This window comes from Schistocerca gregaria, chromosome 5 (genome assembly GCF_023897955.1).
Source record: "Schistocerca gregaria isolate iqSchGreg1 chromosome 5, iqSchGreg1.2, whole genome shotgun sequence".
In the NCBI taxonomy this organism is placed as follows: Eukaryota; Metazoa; Arthropoda; class Insecta; order Orthoptera; family Acrididae; genus Schistocerca; species Schistocerca gregaria.
In genome coordinates this window covers 499,963,157-499,985,361 of record NC_064924.1, presented here as the reverse complement: position 1 = coordinate 499,985,361, position 22,205 = coordinate 499,963,157, and the positions used below count along the sequence as shown (strand labels likewise).

Here is a 22,205-nt window from a genome sequence, read left to right as displayed (position 1 = left end):
TAAAGCAGCAGCAGAGGCTGTTAGATTTAGAGTTTGAACAACATCAGTCTTCAAATTCTTTATTTGGAAGGAATATTTGACAGTTCAAATCCTTTTCATAATCTGAATCAGTAAAATGTACAGGGCAGACACAAGCATTTTCAACTGAAAATTAGTCTGCACATTTACATGCATTTGTGCATTTTTATTTGTCTCGGTTTTAGAAAATATATGAAACAGAATTCCTGACTTACTAATTTGACTGTTGTGGTTAACAAAAGTGGCATCCCTCAACACAATGATAACTAAAGCGTAACTCTTTACTCATTCACCAATCGCTAAAACATTCATACATCTATAAACAACCTTGTTTTCACTCTTAAATGCAATTACAACATAATGTGTTATAGCAGTTGCAGGCTACTGAGTCCTGATTGGGTTCAATCTGACGTTATTAGTACAGTTTGCTATTTCGCATACACCTCATGATTCCTACTGTGTATTCTACTACCTATGCGTCAGTGCAAAGTATGCCAATTATGCTAGTAATTTTGTCAGTAGGTCAACACAATGAGAGAGGTTTCTATGTGTACTGCAGTCAGAATTGGTCATTTCACTTAACTTATCGATGACTTGATCCTTACTCTATCTATTTATTATCCATCTGAATCCCTAGGAGCTTCACATATTGAGTTGTATCTAGTATACATCCATTCATCTGTCCTTCTACATAGAAGAAAGTTTTATTTGTTAATAATTACATAGTATAAGTCTTATAAGATTAAGACTAAAGCTGCTCTGTGAACCAGTTAAACCCTGTCCAGTTAGTCACCTTGCTGTATCTTATATGGACATGTCTGGACCCACTGATGAATTACTTATGGAGGTGTAGAACAGGAGTGGGCCAAGTAATCAATGCCATATTCAGTGTTTCCTCATTCCAATTTGTTTTATTCCTTTGGTGTCATTTATTAAAATGACCATCCTTTTTTTATTGCTAAGATATGACTCATCAATGCAAGGATATGTTTTGGCAAGGTGACAGAAAATTCCACAGGATCATTTTGCTTGTTTAGTTCTGACATAAGTGAGTTTGTGAGGTCATGTATTGTTCCCTGTATAGAAAGCTTTTACAGCAGCCTTCTAATTGTTTTTAGAAGGTTATTCTAAGAAAAAAATGTTCAATACTCTGTTATGAACTCTTCTGAAATGTGTTTGAGAACATGGGTAGGAGGATGATGCATCTATGATTAGGTGTTACCTTCTTATACCTACTTTTCAATGGGTTACTGTAAATGTTTCAGCCTTTTAGAAAACACAGCTTGAGAAACATAATCTTGTTAATATCATCATCATCATTGTCATTATATGTGTATATAGATTTTGAATATAGTTTTAATATTTCAGTGCATCACAGTTTTGTGTTGTAAAGGCCGAGCTACAGCTATTTAATAAGAATGCCAATAATAGTTTTGTGTCTGACAGTATTTTGGATTTTTCAGTGTGTCACAGTTTTCCATTGCTAAGGCCGAGTGTCAGCTATTTGAGAAGAATGCCAATAATAGTTTTGCGCCTGGCAGTATTTTGGATTTTCTGCTAACTTGCAGTAATAATGTGGAGTCTAGGAAACAATTTCTCAGGGATTGCAAATGGTGCAAGCTGACGGCAAAGTTAGCACACTCATTGGCAGAGTTCTCTGCTTAAATACAAGTCTGTTGTCATGACCTGCCTCTTGCGTGTTATCAATTGAAGCCTTTGGATCATACCCGCCGATAGAGTGTTTGACTTTTGCTTTTGCTAAGATATTTTCCTCTTTTGGTATTCACTATGAACATAATTTTGTAGCAGTCGGGCATGAAAATGACTGCTGGTAATTGATGGGATCCATCTTCTTGTGTCATGATGGTCTTGATCCCCACCTGGAGTGTGTTGGTTTCTTTTCATGGCCTGGGAGTCAGGAGTGATGTGGACAACTGTAGAGAAGCAAATGGTGAATACAAAACAACTTCATGTTCACTCATTCAGCTTGGACATTTATTCAGGTATCCCCTCATCTGTGCCATGGTTTAACAACACTCATGATATTCCAGTTGTAGTGGTGGGTGAGGTAGATGCAGCATGCAGCATGCATCTAGTACCCAGGTGGCGATGTGCTGAGTTAGTAGTGTTGCTGGCACACCAGGAGCTGAGTTGACAGTGGTGGCCAATGCAGGATGTGGCTCTGCTGCAGACAGGGGACAGCCAGCAACATCTCAGCCTCAGTGCCTTTATGCCATGTTGGGGTACTGCCCCAATTGTAACTCTGGACCGAAGACTGAAGAGCAGTGACTGGTGAATAGCAGTCCCCGGGGGCAGATACAATGGTGAGTGTCTCTGCAGAGGCAGTGGCACTGTCATGGCTGCTGTGGCCTGGGCAGTCAGGCATGGATCCTTGGGTTGTGGCCTCAGGGGGGTGGTGACACAGCTTCAGTGTGGCTCCAAGGCTGCATGAGTAAAGGTCATGGAGGCGACTGACACCCAGCTGGTGCCACCTGTGGCCCTGTCATGCCAGTCGTGACATACTCAGCAGTGCCTGGGTTCAAATGTAGCTGCTTGGAACTACATTCATGGGAGGGAGTGCATTTCTGTGTCACTCAGGAAGACCTGGAACAAGGTCAGTGACCAACGTTCATCCATTGTCATGCAGAAGTGTGCCAAACTGCAGAACTTCCTGATATCCCAGGCCACTGACTTGCAGAATTATGATGATGTGGGACTGGTTGCTTCTGTTGAAATTCCAGTGGGTTGTTTAGCAATGATTGAGGTTTAGGTCCAGTTGCTGTGTCTGCTGCACTGAGTATGGCAGCATTCTATTTCATTACAACTTGTATGCTTGTAGAGTCCTATGGAATCTGTAGCTAGCCATTCAGTACAAGAACTGAGTCAGTACTGACCACTCAGAACTACCCTTGAATAAATTTGAGATACCCTTGTAAGCATACATTTAAAAAAAATTAGGTGTTGTATTCATCCACTTTAACTGACAAACTTATTTCAATCTTAATTGCTAAGCTTGCCCTTCAATTTTCTAGAAGCTTGATGCACTACACTTCTGACTCTGAATAAGGTATCTCATAATTACAAAGCAACCTTCAAATAGATATAAAGTTTTTAGCCGCTTTATCATATTTTGTTCTCAATTTGTGGTTTCTTAGCAATACCCCTTTATCTATGTGTTCTATGTTCCCACTAACTCTTTCACAACTCACTCAATCATCCAGTGTAAGAGCAATTGTCTCCAAGCAAATTGAACCTTTAAAAGGAATCCATTAAACTAACCATTTCTTGAAAATGTGTTTGAAATATACTGTATCTGAATTGAAAATCTTGTATGAAGAGTACACAATGGGTTAACACACTATGAAGTAATTTACCTATCCTTACAAATATCAGGGATTTTTGGTGTGTGTGAAGTGCATTATGTCTCTGTTCCTAGATATTTAAATTTCTTGAAAACCACAAAAAAGGCTAAAGCTTCTTTTCCTGCAATTTCACAGCTGTACAAAAGGCAATTTACATTGTGATGAAGTAAGCTGGGATCTTTTTACTTTCTCTCTTGTTTTGACATCTGCCTCCTTAAAATTATTATTTTTTTCATTTTTGCCTAAGTACCTTTAACATGCATGAGTATAATCTGCTTTTCCATAAAAGAGAAAGGTTGGCCCTCAGTCTTAAGGGTCTAATTTTGTGCTTGGTTTTGTGTGTGTCATCAATTTTCTAATTTATTTTGAGTATTCCTAGTTAATATCTTTTGTTATAGGGGGAAATTAGTAATTGTTCTGTGGCTTAGATTCTGTTGTTGAATTACAAACAAATGTAAATTCTGTACTAATTATAATCATTTGGAAGAAGAGCCACTAGGATTCTAAGGTATTTTTGGGTCCATTCAAAAACATATTAATTCCAAAATAATTACCAGAGTTGTCAAAAGCATTGTTTGCATAATTATATCTGTTAATTTCATGATTTAAAGAAATAATTTGGCCTAACCAGTAGAAGAAACTGTTAGAAATGAGGAATTTTTCTATATATTCTGTTAATTTAATGAGTTATGTTTCAACTGTGATTTCTGTGACTTAAACATCAAACAATGTATAGTTTCAGTACCTGTTATTGTAAAGATATACAAAGGCCCACTTTCTGGTCCTGAGACATTCAGTCCATGGCTGATTTTCAGACGAGAAACCTGTATTGCTTAGATCAACAACAATGCATCAATTTAACTGTGGAGTAAGTGAAACACAAATAGGCCGTGTGTTAAAATAATGACAGTTTCTGTTCAATAGTGTAACACATTTCATATTATTCTGCAAGGACTATGTGGTTAGGTTTTTACTCCTCATAGATATTTCACGGCAAACAGTTTAGCAGTATGCTGATGTTTGCCTGCAAACTATTACTGTGGCTTATCAAAACAACAGTGAACTGGGCATATTAACTGTATAATACTGGGAAGGTATGAACAGTGAAAGCGAAGAACTGTGAAATGCAACTGTGCAGCTGTCAGCTAGATCATTTACAGTAGTTAATGTTTTAACTTCCACCTCACATTTTTCAGCCATTATAACAAAGTTTCACGTCAACACCAAAGACTATCAACAGGGAAATAAAGCAAGCAAAAGTCACAACATTTCAGGGTGAGCAAGAAGAGGAACAAAAACAATCTACATCTGCATCTACATGATTACTATACAATACTCCCCTATATCATAACACAAAACAAGCGCCATTCTTTGAATTTTTTAACATCGTCCAGCTTTTCTATCTGATGCAGATCCCACATCATGGCAGGTGCTGTAGTTGACCCGCAACATTTTCTAAGTGTACCGCCAATAAATCATTGGTTATCTTTCCCTTGTTCCAGAAGAACAAACCAAGTGCCTAGCCTTCCTTCTGTATGTAGGCTGCCCACAGCCGAGATTGCCATGACTGTGGAGATGCACATCATAAAAACAATTTTCTGCTCAACAGTTAAAGTCAAGAATATGCATAGATAAGTCAAAGACCAGCTAGGGCTACAAGCACCTGGTGTCTACAACATCGGTTGCAAGTCTGGCATGCAGTACATCAGACAGATGCAGCAGTGCATCTCACAGCACTGTACAGAACAAGAGAGGATCATTTGCCTTGATCAAACTGACATGCCTGCTGTGGTGTAGCACATCAACAAAGCTTACATATTTGTTTCTGAACAAAGGTGCTGTGCCATACCAACATGTTCTGGAATTTGGTTATCAAAGGGAAAGTGGAAATAAGAATACAGGATTATCTTGTCAAGCCAGACAGCGGTTTCCAGTGCAGCTCTGCATGGGGTGTTGCAGCAGCAAAAATATGTCACAAACATTCTTATGTGAAAGGGGCAGCAGGCAGAATAGACAGGAAGCATCAAGACTCAACATCCACACCACCCTCCACTAAACCAAGGACACTCTCCATGAATGATAGTGACATCTCTCCACCAGGCCTGCAATTGGTCCAGATATTGGGCCCTTTGGTGAGAAGTCTGCAATCCAGAGCCCGATACTTTGCCTGAAGATGACAAGTAGTAAACTTGTCTTCGTCATTGACAAGGTGAGATAGTCCCCAACAGTAAACCTTCTTGGTTGTTGTAGCCATCTTCAGATGTACACTATTATATTTCCAGCATCTCCTGAATTTTTTTCTTGATCTTAGAAGTTTTATCATAAATCAGTCATCTGATCTAGCCTCAACAGTAATTTTGTAAAATGTAAACTGCTTTAATTCTTTCTGTGTAACTGCCAAATGACCCAAACTTTTAAGATTAGTAGCTCTTCTTTCATTTTTCTGTAGCAGCAGTGTCAGGCACTGAATCACCCAAAATGACCAACATAAAATTTTATCTGGTTTCTTGAACAGTGTCCTAGATGGAAACAATGTGAAAATTGTCATCATATTTTCTGTTTTTTGCGTATGAAAATTCTTTTTGTTGATTTGTGTCATTGAAGAATGTGCAGCAGTTTTTAAATTTTTTTTGTGTGAGGGAATATTTCTTTAAATATGGGTTTTCAATGAAAGATGACTGTTGCTTTCTAAAATTTTGCACCACCATGACAGAACACTGCATCAAATACTTCTTCGTGAAGATGGTTTGCAATAATATTCATTCTTGCTTACTGCAGTTCAGTTCTGTGTTCCACCTCAAACTAGGTATTTGAGTGAATTCTGAAGCCTATGGGACTGAAGTAATAGACACAACTAACTGAATATATAATGACTTTTAGCTGGTGACTCATAAATGTATCTAAACACATGAAACTCATATGTATGAAATATCATTACCATTCTTCTTCAATTTTGTGGGATATGTCGCAAGGGAAACATATTCAAGCAGCAATTCTGTGGATCTCTGGTTTTCTCAGCACATTTGATTAGCAGTATACTTTCAGGCCTATAATAAAGTTAGAATGCACTTTCCACAGAATAACAGTGTGGGCTTTGGGAACTATGAGGATGCAAGGGGATAGTAACCAGAGGAGTTGAACCTGGCTATAAGCAGTTACATGACACCAATAATACTTCACAGTCTGGTTGACAGTGGGTACACATAACAACAACTGAAGAATATGACTAGGTTAGTTGTTGAAATATTGTAGATAAAATGGATCAAAAGCTTCACTGTATACCCCTAAAGCATATCATTAGCTAAGTGCTTGTGTGACTTACAATAATTTGCTTTGTGGATCTTTAGCTGCTGCAGTTGAACATGTTGCTCACAAAATGTCTTGAGATTAATGTTAATACTTGACACAAGATAAATAAATCAAAACTGAACTCCAATATTTGCTGCCCCTAGTGCAGTAACTGTGATAATATATAATAATTTTTGCAATCATTGTATACCTCATTTTTGTCTTGATTGGTCTGTGTCTGCAGAAAAACAATATAAGATTTGTATGTCTGCCTTGGGAACAACAGACAAAGTGTTTGCATCAAGTTGGATCCACAAATATACTGCTGGCTGTTACAAGTTCACTGAACTGAATTTCTATATGTAATACATTTAGCACAAAACCAGGACAATATCTAACATTTGTCACAAATTAAGCAAAAGTAAATTGAATTTCTGTATTTGCTACCTTAACCACATAAATAGATTATATACTATTTTATGGACACAAATGATTGGTGTTATTAAGTTTTTCAATAATTTTTAGTGTTTACAAGGGGAATTCAATAAGTAATGCAACACATTTTTTTCCTCAGCCCGTTTCAGTTGAAAAGAGATGCAGAATTTGTTGTGGAACATTGTGGAATTCTCCTACTTCAGCCCCTATAGTTTCATGAAATTCTAATAGGTGGTGGCACTATACACAAATTCAATATGGTGTCTTTAATAGAGGTACATTCCAAGCAGAGATCTGTCATAGAGCTGTTTTTTCTTTTTTTTTTTAAATATAGAGCATCACACACATTAACTGACATTTGTAGAATGTCCATGGAAACCTGACTGTTAACAAAAACACTTTGAGCCATTGGGAGAGAGGTCTGTCATCATCACAACAAAGTTGCTCAAAAACCTGCTCAATCTGTGTGCCAGCTGGCCACATACAGCAATGACTTCTGTAATGCAGGCACTCTAATTCAAGGTGATTGATGGATCGCAATTAAACACCTCGCTGCACAACTGGATGTCTCTGTTAGTAGTGCTGACACACCCATGCTACAGTTGGGATTGTGAAAAATGCGTACCCACTGGGTTTCTTAACACCTAACAGAAACTGTACAGAGCAATGAAGGATTGCATGTTATGAGGCTGATTGTGACAATTTTTTGTCAAATGTCATCACAAGCAATGAAACATGGGTTCATCAGTTCAAACCAGAGACAAAACACTGATCCATTGAGTGGCATCACACCATCTCTCCTCCAAAGGAAGACTTCAAAGCCACACCTTCAACCTGTAAAGTCATGGTGATGGTATTCTGTGACTCTAAAGAGTAACATTCTGTTTAATGTCCTTCCTCACAGTGCAACAATCAGTTCTGAAGTGTATTGTGTTACCCTCAAGAAATTGGAGAAATGACTTCTGCTTGTTTGTCACCACAAAAATGCAAATGAACTTCTCCTTCTCTGCGACCATGCAAGGCCACACAGAAGTCTGTGCATCCGAGGGTTGCTCACAGAACATCATTAGACTTATTCCTCATTCACCCTACAGCCTGGATCTCATACCTTCCAGCTTCCATCTCTTCAGTCCAATTAAGGATGCACTCGAAAGGAAGCAGTATATGGATGATGGGGAGGTTATTACTGTTATAAGATTTTGGCCCCAATGTCTGTCAGTAGAGTGGTATGATGCGGGCATACAGGTCCTCCCAAAAAGGTGGCATAAGGTCATTGTATTGACCGGAGATTATTTTGAAAAATAGGATTTTGAAAAATAGGATTTTATTTGAGGTTGTGTGTTCATATAATTGCTTATGCAGACTCTATATGTCATAACTGAATGTGCCACCCATTGTGTCTCCACCATTCTGTGTTTTGATAAATTTCTTTTATTGATATTAATATTGCCAATTAATTTTACTGGTCTGGTTTACAGTTCCAGGTGCCTTCTGGTTTTTGTTTGACAACACATGCCTTTGATTATCAGCTACACTGTTCTCCAGACCTGAAGAATGAAATAAATAAGTTAAATGACATGTCTTCAGAATGTTCTCCTGAGGAGTTGAAAACCCAATGTGAAAGGTAACTCCAAAGCTGATGAAAGCTCTCTCACTTCTTGTGTGTTTTTTTTCAACATTGATGTGGAACTATCATTAGTTCGTTAATGTAAAATTTTTGGGTTGATACTGTTAAAACAGGATTTCTGGGGTATTTGAAAAAACCTCTATCTGTGATGAAGTCAGACAAGAAGTTCTGAAAGTACTGTCCCAGTTTGATGTATCTGTGCGCTATGCAGTTCGATCATCTGCAGTTGGAGAAGATTCAGAAGACCTTTCTGCTGCAGGTCAAAATGCAACATTTTTAGGACTGATGGGAGAGTCAAACATCTTGTTGGCCATTCAGAAATGCTGGGGATCGTTGTATATGTACCAGTCAGTCCAGTACAGAAGGTTTGTAATGCAAAATAAAGATTTAGGCTCTAGTAGTAGTAGTTGTAGTTGTAGTAGTAGTACTTTGATTCATTTCTGGATCCCTGTTGCTAGGACATTTTACAAGTCTAGTTTGATGACAGACAGGTAGTCAGTCAAAGCTAAAATCTGAGAAGGGGTGGCCAGTTGGGGGTTAAAGCCTCCGTTCTCCCAAACACAAGACCAGTGTGTTAAAAAAGTACAAACTGATTCATTTTATCATTAGTGTAACAAAATGTTTAACTTTTATACATTCGTGCAAATAAATTATAAAATGTGATATTTAAAACTTTCATGTCATATGAAATGAAATTTTTCATTCTGCAGCGGAGTGAGCCTTGCAGATTAAAGCTGTGTGCTGGACCATGACTTGAACTCAGGACCTTTGCCTGAAGATAGGAGATGATATACTGGCAGAAGTAAAGTTATGTGGATGGGTCATGAACTGTGCATTGTAGCTCAATCAGTAGACCATTTACCTGCAAAAGGCAAAGGACCCAAGTTTGAGTCTCAGTCCAGCACACAATTTTGACCTGCGAGGAAGTTTCATGTCATATAGATTGCTTTATAAATGTTCTGGGGAAAAGTCAGGTGTCAGCAACTTTCTGCTTGATACTTCATTACAAACTCTTCTGGTCATCTTCAGTTGTATTCTGGTAAAAGTATACTGAACTCCCATATCTAAGACCCTGCTGCACCGTGTAATGATAAGTCAGTGTCAAATGTTACTTAAGTGGTAGTGTGTCTGCTGCAAGTCATAGGTTGCTCTGAGGCCTCTCCTATTTGGAAGTTTGCTTTAGAATTATGTGATTGACAATTTTCATTCTGTAAAATCAAAGTTTCAGAGAACAACCTACATTACAAGTATCATATCAAGTGACTCTATAGGAAAAAAAAATGATGTAGTGCACTTGAAAATGTTCAAATGTGTGTGAAATCTTATGGGACTTAACTGCTTAGGTCATCAGTCCCTACGATTTCACACTACTTAACCTAAATTATCCTAAGGACAAACATACACACTCATGCCCGAGGGACTCGAAGCTCCGCCAGGCCGTAGTGCACTTGAATACAGAATAAAATGTAATTGGATTGATAAAAATTCTACTCACCAAGCAGTGACAAAAGAAAATACATAAAGCTGTCAGAGCCATTGTCTCTTCCTTCTGGCAGAAGGGTTGAAGGGGAAGGAAGAGGGATGAAGGACACAGACTGACAAGGTTTAGAAAATGGGGAGAGTTAAGGAAAAGTCACCCCGAAACCTGGATCAGCAGAGACTTACTGGATGGGATGAGAAGTAAAGACTGATTGTTGGAGACTGCACCACATGAGATTTGCAATCTCACACTGATAAAGGTAACACATCCCAAGGACGACTGTATTAAAAATATGTAATTTAATGGGATAGATACAAAAATCTATTTACCAAGTGGCAGCAGAACACACACATAAAAGATTATTGTAATTGGCAAGCTTTCACAGCCAATGGCTGCTTCTTCAGCCAGAAGGGTTGAAGAGGAAGGAAGAGGGGTGAGAGAAAAGTACTGGAGAAATCTAAGAAAAGGGGTAGATTTTGGAAAAGTCACCGCAGAACCACATGTTAGGGAAGACTTATGGCATGTGACGAGAAGAAAAGACTGATTGTTGGGGAGTGCATCAGATGAGATCTGAAAACCTGAGACCGTAGAGGTGGAAGACAGGGTAATATGCACACAGAGGTTACTGCTCAAACATCATACATTAGTTACTAGGAGTGAAAAGCTAAATGGATTGTTCCTAACAGAGGTGGGAGGGGGTGTTGAAAAATAGATGGGTAAGACAATGAAAGATGTACAAAACTAAAATGGAGTGAAGCAAGGAGCAGTTACTGTGAAGAAATGCTGAGACTGAAGAAATCAACGTAAATTACAGCCAGATTAAGAATCCAGATGGCACGTGTGGTGAAACAGCACCAAGGTCATGATTGGCATGTTGTAGAGTACATTCTGCGTCAGGATATTGTGAGTTGCCAGTATACATCCTCTGTTTATGCCCATTCATCCTAATTGATAATTTGGTGGTAGTCATGCCAATGTAGAAGGCCAAAGAGTGTTTACATAATAGCTGGAATATGACATGTGTCATTTCACAGGTGGCTCTCCTTTTGGTAGTATATATTTTGCCAGTTACAGGGCTGCCATAGCTGGTGGTAGGAGGATGCATAGGGCAAGTCTTGCAATGGAGACATTCACAGGGGTAGGAGCCATAGGGTAGGGAGATGAGTGTAGAATGAGCGTAGGGTCTGAGGAGAATATTGTGGAGATGGGGAGGGTGACGGAAAGCTATTCTAGGTTTGGTGGGCAAAATTTCAGACAGAATGGATCTCATTTCAGGGCGGAATTTTAAGAAGTCATGGCACTGGCATGGCCCATGGCTATAACTTATTTTGTCAATAATTGACTGTTTTCATTATTGTATTAATAAAATGTGTTTTATAATGTGACTCATTCTATCTCAGCATACATAGGGACTCCCCCAACCACTTAATGAAGAAAATTCCAGCATTTTTAATTGTTAACTCTCTACCAAAGGAGGTTGTCTTGGGACTGAGACCACATAGTTTAGTTCTATGTCAGTTGTAAGGACTGCCTTAGATTCACAAAGAATATCTTTATGTTCTGCTCTGAGCAGTATTGGAGGTGCCACCTGTGATTTTGCCAAATACTTGTCTTCTTTACTTAGGCCCATTTTAGGCAGGTGCCTACACCACACATGAAATTCCTTTGATTTTACCAGTAGACTTCAGTCAATTAAGCTGAAAAGCATGGACTTATTGGTCAGTTTTGACATTTTATCATTTTTCTATAAAAGTACCTTTGATGACCTTGCTGTCTCACTAGAAACTGCTTTCAGTATGATGTAACAGCATTGTTTGAGCATATGCACTCCCTTTATCATGTTTTCCTTTTTTTCTTATTGAACAATGAGTTTTATAACCATTCTGAGAGTGTCATTATTGAGAGTCCTGTATCTCCTCTGATGCCCAGTCTTTTTATAGTACATTTTGAGGAGTAGGCATTTGAGTTAACAGTTCTAAACTTATAGTATTCCTGCAATGTGTTGACAATAGCGGTTCTAGGCGCGCAGTCTGGAACAGTGCGCTGCTATGGTCACAGGTTCGAATCCTGCCTCGGGCATGGATGTGTGTGATGTCCTTAGGTTAGTTAGGTTTAAGTAGTTCTAAGTTCTAGGGGACTGATGACCACAGCAGTTGAGTCCCATAGTGCTCAGAGCCATTTGAACCATTTTGTTGACAATATATACATATAGCTTGTCATAGTGATTTGGACAGTCACCAAGAGCTTCATCTACAACTTCATCTATACTTATACTTCACAAGCCACTTTATGGTGTGTAGTAGAGAGTGCTTTGCATTCCACAGACACTCCCCCCCCCCTCCGTCCCCCCCCCCCCCTTTTCCTGTTCCAATCACAAATTGTGTGGGGCAAGAAAAGTTTCCAACGGCCATTGTAAGATAGAATCTTTCTCACTTTACCTTCAAATATTTTTGCAAGGTACAGAGAGATAGAAGCAATATATTGGTTGACCCTTCTGGGCAAGTACAGTTGTGGAATTTCAACAATAAATCAAACGTAATGCACAATGTCTTCCTTTTAATGTCTGCCTCCTTGGTGAGGTGCCCAACCTGATGAATAATATTGCAGTATCAGCTGCAAGAGAGTTTATTAACCTATCTCGTTCATGGGTGGATTGCACTTCTCGAGAATTTTTCCAATGACTTTCTTGTGATTAGTTTTATGTGTTAGTAGCACTTCAGATTGCTGCATGCATTTCTTCAAAAACCTAATTCTGTACATCACAAAAAAAGATTTCCTATGGAGATGGAAGTAGATGGTTTCTACTGTTTGTAGACTTCTTAAAGATACATAAAGAGTAATGGTAAACTAAAAAAATTGGTGTATCCAAAACTATTCAAACAGACTTGCATCTGCAAGATAACAGTTGTGGCCACCCAGTGTAGGTAATCGACATCCATAGCATCTTTATTCATTAAGCTTATCTCGTCTCAGATGTATGTAACCTGCAGACGAAATGTGTCCCTAATAACTGGATGTATGTCTTGTGAAACACTGAGGGCACTTCAGATGTATAAATGACCAAATATCAATGATGATGAGACATTCAGGTCAACAGTTTATTTGCTACATATAAGGAATTTTCACAAAAGTCAGTAGATTATTGAGGAGACATGGAGATAAAGTGGGCTTTAGTCCCCTGGCAAAAATCTCTTCACTTCTGGACTCCATCAGAGGCTACGTGTTGCTGCATATGGTGCTTAGGTTTTTCAATGTTTTATTCAAGTACAGAAAGTCTTTTATGAGGCAAACCATGCACATTATTCAGGAGTGCTGCTCATCTCTTCCAAGCCAGCAAGTGTGGTGATGCTAATAGTTGTATTTTTGCTGGTCATTCCATTTACTACAATGGAACAAACATAGTAGCCCATACATTGAACTTTTGGTACTCCATCATAAGAAATCAGCTGAAATACAACTGTCTGAAGACCTTATCAGTTGGGTGGTTGTTTCCAGCTGGACACCACATGGAATCCTGTGATTGGAATTTGAGCAGAACAAAGATGGTTGATAACACTTAATGTCCAGTATGGAGGGTGTTTGAAGCAATACACACACTTGCAGCAATGCCACATTCGCTGAAGTAATGCATGCACACTGACTTAGGAGTACATTATGCATGTGCTGGTAGGGTCTTAAATAGAGGATCTCAGTACACTCCCAAAATGTCAGATGTAAGAAGCCAGTGTTACTCTGTTTATTCATTTCTCAATACCAATCACCACACACAGTACACAAACTATACTTGAAGTGTTAGCTGACACCAGGTTATGTTGGTGGCAAAGATATTTGGTTTCCATTGTGTGTACTCCAACCTACAATTTTAATTCCTGAAAATTGAGTCTCTGTCCCTACATAATCATTGAGATGTACTCAGAAATAAAATAATATATTAGTATCATCCACTACAGAGCTTTAGCACAGGGTTTTTCAGACAGAGATAGAAATTATAGTGTAAAGTGTGTTATGAAATGACAGGTACTTCTTATTATCATTTACTTGGACTACATTTTTTTTTACAGAAACTCTACTTTATAGTATCTATGTAATACTCCACAGCAGAGGACATATTCCTTTACAGCTATTTTTAACTGCCTTTTTAATAAAGTTGTTCTAGTAATCTATAAAATCTATTCAGCTTATTCACTGTATAATTTAATTACTTGATAGAAAATGCTTCTTTGAGTTCTATGTTTATTATTTCTTAGTAAATGTAAGTTCAGTCTAAATCTATTTTCTTGGTCATGAACAGACCTGTTTGTGCAGTAATTATTAAGATTTTTATGTGCATAACTCATATAATGTGAATGTCCTCATATAATGTAATTATAAACACAAATATTTTAAAATATTAGTACAATGAGCCCAAATACTATTTTTGGTCATTACTCTTATGAGCCTTGTATAGAGTTTGAGAACTGTGTTCATATTTTGTACAGTCATTCCACACAAAATAATTCTATAGCCAAGAACTGAGTGTGCTTATAAATAGTATGTAATTGAAAGTCACTGGTTGTTAGACACTGATGACAGGACTCTAAGGGCATAACATGACATTCAGTTTGCAGGTATTTTTGTGTGTTCAGCTACTTCCACTGGCAATCACCAGTCATTCCTAGGAATTTTGTGTTTGTTATGCAATCTATTGAGGTACCATCTGCATTTAACTGAACAGTGGAAAAAAAAAAAAAAAAAACAGGAGAAATACCAACAGTATGAATAGAATAGGTTGCTGTTCTCACAACATAGAGGAGCATTTCAGTCAGAGACAGGCACAAAGAAAAAAAGAATGCTAAATGTGTTCAGCTATTGGACCAAGTCCTTCATCAGATGTAGAAAACATATACATTTAAATAAGCACAACTCACACACACAGGCACTGTGGGCTCCAGACACTAAGGCATGATTGTGAATGCATCTTTTAAATAAGTGTGGGTGGTAAAGTAATTCAATGGTGAAGGGAGATAGTGGGATCAATTTGATGGTGTAGGAATAATTATATTGGTGCAACATATGGCTATGTGCCCTCTTGGACTGTAGATGCAGCATCAATATAATTATTCCTGGATCTCCAAATCACTTTCACTATTTCTATTCACCCTCACATAGCCTCGTTACCCACCTCAGTAAAGATTGCCGCTGACATCAGAGACACAGTTGCAGTTGGGCTTTAGTGCTTGGAAATGACAGTGGCCATGTGTTGGCGAGTTGTGCTTTTTTGAATGTGTGTGAATTTCCTACAGTTGATGAAGGACCTAGTTCAATAGCTGAATATATATAGCAATCTTTCTCATTGTTCCTGTGTGCAACTCAGTGCCTCCTCTATATGGTGATTATCACTCTATCATTTGCATATTGTATATAATATAGCTTTGTCAATTTTTCCTTTTCAAATTGAAATTTGTGGAACTTGTATTTCTTTGTGTTCAGTATCACTTATTGCTTATTAATGAATTCTAAACTTCATTGAGAGATTTATATGTCTTCTCTTCAAATCGTTCATTTGCTTTTTCATGGCTATAATCTTTCTGCCATCAGCAAAAACAAATTTATCCCTGTGCATAGCATCATTTGGGAAAGTCTTTGATCTGTATCAGGAACATTATTAGTCTTAAAATGCTCTCCTCAGGCACTCTTCTATTGATGTATTTTGGTTTGATAAGTGTTTCATTGAAAAGTTAGCCTCATTTGATGCTTGTGTTATATGATCAGAACCAACCATTAGCTGTGTCCAATAAGTCTAGCTTCTTTAGTTTAATCTTATGGAGAACAATATCAAAAGCTGTGGACTGATCTTAGAATATGCCTGTAACACTCTCATCCTTGTCAAGAGCATCACGTATCATATTTATAAATACTGTTATGGGTGATACTGTAATTTACCATTTTAAAATCAAAACTATGACTCACTTTGAAGCTCATATTTATTCATCTAATTCATTAATCATATAAAAAGGAAAATTCGTTTGAGAATATAATACAATTATGAAACAGAATAGTTGATAAATGCCTAACTTTCAGGAGGCAAAATTTTTAATACACTAAATGCCCCTAACTTGTGGAAGTATTAGTTCCTTCCTCAGAGAGGAAATAGAAAGAGGTTGAGGAATGCTGTAAAGGAGGGGCCACTCACTTAGACCCCATATAGTAGAGACTCAATTGTGGCTACTTTTGGAACTGTCTTTTCAAAATTCAGTTTAAATAGTGTTGAGGACCTAGAGAATTTAGCATTTATATTTGTTTCTCTATACTCTTTATCCCAACCTTGGTGTGATAGTTCTCTTGAAAAAATGTATGTTTTTAATTTTGATCAAAGTCTTTTATAGAGCTTCAGTTCAGGATCTTTTCCATATCTGATTTTGCTGTTACTTTTTGCAGAAATTATCCCAGAGTTGAAGGACTTTTATATGATACTGTACAAATGAATTAAGGTAACAGTTAATTCTTAGGGTGTTTAATGTCTCCAATCAGATAGTATTACTTAAATGCTGTCATTTTGGATAAAGACAGGGGCAGAAATGCAGTGAACAGGAATGCAATTAGCATATATTTTGTTCAAGCATTCAGTGGAGTTGCAACATATCCTGTGCCCAGTGATTTAACAGAGAGTATACTTGGCAAAAATGTCATTTAATGCTTGGGTCTTACGTGTTTATATTATTGTGTAACTTCTTAATATTTTATAGGCAAAATGGACAACCCATAAATACTAATATGGGTGTTGTAGTGCAGCAGATGATTCCTGCAGATGTTGCAGGTGTTATGTTTACATGTCATCCAGTTACTGGGAACCCAAAGGAGGTACTTATAACAGCAAATTATGGGCTTGGAGAGGTAAGATATCATGCTCCCTCATCTATTAGATTGTTTAGAGGTAGACTTTTGGAATTAAAACTATTACAGGTAAAGCAATCATCAGAGTCTTTTTACCTTGATGACTCATTTTGGTCTTTTAAGTCCTGCTTAGTCTGTTGCATTGTCCTGTCAGCTTATTATTACCTTCACATTCCTTGTCCAAGAACTAAGCTTTGTAACCACTCTATTTTTATGACCAATAAAACAGATAGTTTTTATTATTATTGCACAGAAAGTAAACTACACAACTTGTGATTTTGTTTCTGGCATTATCAATTGAATCTCAACAATTAAATCACATAGGAGAAGGGTCACAATGTTTGGCATCCATTAACAGTACAGATAAGAAAAGAGTAGAGGCTTTTGAAATGAGGTGCTGCAGAAGAACGATGAACACAGTATTAGATTACTAGATTTGATAATTCTTGAAGAAGTGTTAAATCAGGTTAGGAAGAAAACAAATTTATGGCACAACTTGGCTAAAAGAACGGAGCCATTGACAGAATATAGATTAGATATAGTTTTTATTCCATAGACCCAAAAATTGAGATGATTGTAATGGGTGTGGAACATGTCAGAAAGTATAACATAAAAACATAAAACATTTAAATATAATAAGTTTGTTTGTGTGGCCATCCTCCGCAGCAAGCATATAAATACTTGTTTTGTAAATAAAACTGCCTTTTCCTGCTGCTAGTTACTTTATTTATCCCATATGCATTTCGCCTTCTGTACTAAGGCATCATTAGTGGGACGAGTTGCTGATCTGCGACCTACAGACCAGATGAGAGGAAACACAGATCAGCAAATCATCCCACTGATGATGCCTTAGAACAGGAGAAGGTGAAACACGTATGGGATAAATAAAGTAACTATCAGCAGGAAAAGGTAGTTTTATTTACAAAATAAATATTTGAATATAATACTTACTAACCTGATCATTTGTCAGCAGATTGTCAAAATAAGTGAATACAATGCATTACACTGGAACAGCTAGTATTTACAGAATCAACAAGCTGTCAGAATGAAACACTGTTATGCACTATTAATAAATTTATAATACAAAAAATACCTAATCTTGACTGTTGTTTCCAAGTGCTGTCAAAACTGACATCTAACAGATATTTTTACTTAACAGTCTCTGTTAAGATATTCATCTATGGAGTAGGAGGAGTTGCGTATCAAATACTCTTTCAAACTCCTGAAACATCATGGAATAGTTATTTTTGTTAGGGAATGAAGATGAGGATGTGAGGGGAGGTTGGGGGTGAGGAGTAGGATATTGTAGATGAAGTCCAAGTCTTTGCTATGGTAAGCAAGTTCAAGTGGATGTAGGTCATCAATAGTTATGCAAAATGAAGAGACTTGCACATGGTATACTGTGATGGACAGCTATATCAAACAAGTCGTCAAACAGAAGACATTGACAACATCCATTATTAAGAGATGAAGTGAATTCATACTAACAGTGAGGAGAAAATCATTTTTATGAAAGCCACCAAGCGACACAACGAAAGTCATGAAACTAAAGATCTATTTTAACTCTCGCTTTGTTATGGGCCATCTCACTGGAGGCATGACATAATGTTATTTGCATCTGACTGAAAGATTTAAAGATTCACACACCCACCTCACTGTGAGAGGACTGTTTAACATGGAATGTGTAGAGTGGCCGTGTCACATATTTCACACTCATAAAATTTTCCCAAAGGTAAGACATTATATGTTGAAAAACTTTGTAGTATCTACAATATTATTAAAAGGAAAGTTGCTACTCACTATATATCAGAGATGCTGAGGTGCAGATAGGCACAACAAAAAGACTGTTGCAAATAAAGCTTTTGGCTAGTAAGGCCTTCATCAAAAATAGACAACACACACTCTCACAGACACACTTACTCAAACGCAACTTGCATACATGACTGCAGTCTCGAGCAACTGAGACCACACTGTGAGCAGCAGCACCAGTGCATGATGGGAGTGGCGACAGGGTGAGTGTAAGGAGGAGGCTGGGACAGAGAGAGGGAGGAATAGTAGGGTACAGTGAATGGTTAGACAGAGAGCAATGGGAGAGATTATCGCAGAAACGAGAGAAGTAAAAAGATTGGGTGTGATGGTTGAATGAGGGCAGTTTAGTGCTGGAATGGGAACCGTGTACAAAAACAAATCTCCCATGCCTTATCTTTCCAGACTCCCACCACCTCTCAAAGTCCCACCATATAGCCAAGATGACAATTCCTATGTAACTCAGTACTGCCCAGTACTGGAGCCACTGAATTACATTCTCTGTCAGAGTTTTGACTGCCTCTCATTGTGCCCTGAGATGTGAAATGTCATGGCCACTATCCTTCCCACCTCTTCTACAGTGGTAGTCTGCTGTCCAGCGAATCTACACAAAATACTCATCAATTCCTACACAAACTCTTCTCCTAACTCCTTACCTCATGGGTCACACCCCTGCACAGACATGGATGCAAGACCTCTCCCATACATACTACCATTACCACCTGCTCCAGTCCAGTCACAAACATCACCTATCCCATCAAAGGCAGGGCTATCTGTGAACCCAGTCATGTAATCTACAAGTTAAGCTGCAACCACTGTGCTGTATTCTATATGGACATGATAACCAACAAGCTATCTGTCTGCATGAATGGCCAGTGACAAACTCTGACCAAGAAACAAGAGGACCACCCTGTTGCTGAGCATGCTGCTAAACATGATATCCTTTATTTCAATGACTGCTTCACAGCCTGTGCCATAAGGGTCCTTCCCAAAAGCTTTTCTGAATTGTGCAGGTGGGAACTTTCCTTGCAATACATCCTATGTTCCCATAATCATCCTGGCCACAACCTTCGTTAGTCACTGTCCTCACCCATCCAGCTCCTTCCCTGTTCCCATTCCACTACTATGCAACCCTCATTCCACCACCACACTCAGTCTTATTTTATTACTTTTTTCTTTCTCTGATACTCCCCTCCCCCCTTCCCCACCTCTCCCCAGCCCACTGTGCAACCTGCAGCACTTCACTGTCCCCCCCCCCCCCCCCCCCCCCCGGTACTAACCCTTCCCCCCACCTAGTCACCACTCCCATCATGCACTGTGGCTGCAGTTGCTCGAGACTGCAGTCATGTGTATGTGTGTGTGTGTGTGTGTGTGTGTGTGTGTGTGTGTGTGTGTGTGTGTGTGTGTGTGTGTGTGTGTGTGTCTGTTGCTGTTGTCTGTTGTTGGTGAAGGCCTAAATGGCTGAAAGCTTTATTTGTGACAGTCTTTTTTTTTTGTGGCTTTCTGTGACTCAGCATCTCTGCTATATGGTGAGTAGCAATTTTCCTTTTCATAATATTGTTACATTCCATCCTGGATTTTTCATTGTTTGATTTGTAGTACTAACTGAAGAGAAAGTGAGCAATAAACTGAATAACTGTTGATATGATAATTTTTAAATTGTTTTATAAAAAGCCAAAATATCAATCTCTGGAGTAATTTCCCAGTGGAATTATGATGATGATAAGTGGTGACAGACATCAAAGCTGATGAGTATGGATGTTTGTTGTAAGCAGTATGACAAATAATAATGTGCTACAAATAGGACTTAGTACTTATAGATGTAAAAATATTTTCTTCAAAAAATACCACTGTAATCAAGTAAATATTAAGTTGCTAATAGCAGATAAGCAACAGTGAAATAGCAAAACTGAGGAAGCAGCAGATTTCTTATTAATTTACTCAGTTACATTTAGATGGCATGAGCATGAATAGAATTAAGCATAGAGTGATACTTTATTGTTAATAAAATATGCAGATTAAGTTCCAGTGATGTCCTTGTCTTATATAACTGTGTACCTTGATTCATTTCACATCCTGTTTGATGGATTCTATGAAACACAATTATTGAATGAATGAAAGTATCCAAAATTAGATGGCTATTATTGTTAACAAGCTTGTATCAAAATTCGTCTCTTATTGAATTTGGAGTAGGATTTTTGTTTTTGAGAAAAATTTAATATGTTGGACTTCCGTTTAGTCATCAGTCCAGCAATTTGAGTATGTTCTTAAAGCAGTAAGCGTATTTGATAATGATAGATGTTGGAGGAATCAATTAAAATTTGTGCCTTGTCTGAGCTCTCCTGCTTATGGCACGTATGTGCTAGCAATTACATCACTGCAGCAGTATGACTACCACAGATTCACAGACTATCCTAGTCCAATACCCTCCCTAATTGAACTTCAGTTCATACGTTCAACCAATTTTTCCCTTTTTTCTTTTAAATTGTCACTATTGCTGAGGCTCTCTGATACTGGAATAGCAACCCAGCTTTGTGTTTATGGGGGAAATCCCGCCTGTACCTCAGTTGCAGGAGATCTATTGATCTGATGGAATTAAATTTTCCTTGAAACATAGGAGTCTCAACTTTATCTTCAATAATGATAGAAGCCCATTATGCACAAAGCAGGGGTGCTATTCCAATACCAGAGAGCTACTGCAATACTGACAGTTTAAAAAAAAGGGGGAAAATGGGCTGTGGGTGTGAACTGAAGTATGTGTCAGGGAGGACATTGTACTAGGGTAGTCCATGTAGCTCTGGTAGCCATACTGCTGCAGTCTTACTGCACAGGTTTTAATTCATTCATGTAGCTTCTGTCATTACCAAAGATAAAGTTGAGACTCATATGCCTCAAGTAAAGTTTAGCTCCATCAGATCAGTAAGAGTATTGCTCATGGCCTCAACATTCTGCTTACATTAATATCTTGAATCCAAATTCATAAACACCAGAAAAGGGTTTCTGGTATGCGATAGATATGTGATGACAAGAAACTTTCATTTTTGGGCATTCCCTTACTTTTAAGAAGTCTTGCTTGCTTTTGAGATGTGTTTCATTATTGAACTCTTTTTCAAGAAAAGAAAATTTTTACCAATCACTATCATTTTTGTGGTAGTGTATCTTTGACTCTCTGTCAATGTTTTTCAAAAGTAATTGATTCTCTCCGATTTCAGTTGCAAAATTATATACATCAGGTCACCATATAAATTTTAGACATTCATAAGAGTAATTATGTATCAAATTATTATATTATTATGTTCAGTCTCTTTGTAAGAAG

The 22,205-nt window shown here is 37.9% G+C and overlaps 1 protein-coding gene across 1 annotated transcript in view; it reads left to right on the top strand.

The window, feature by feature from the left end:
* LOC126272873 (putative phosphoenolpyruvate synthase) overlaps positions 1-22,205 on the top strand; it is a 329,859-nt gene that overhangs the window by 131,239 nt on the left and 176,415 nt on the right. The window contains exons 11-13 of the mRNA XM_049976096.1: positions 8,582-8,727; positions 8,844-9,095; positions 16,936-17,083. Of these exons, the coding sequence (XP_049832053.1) occupies positions 8,582-8,727; positions 8,844-9,095; positions 16,936-17,083 (546 nt within the window). The remainder of the gene's footprint in view (positions 1-8,581; positions 8,728-8,843; positions 9,096-16,935; positions 17,084-22,205) is intronic.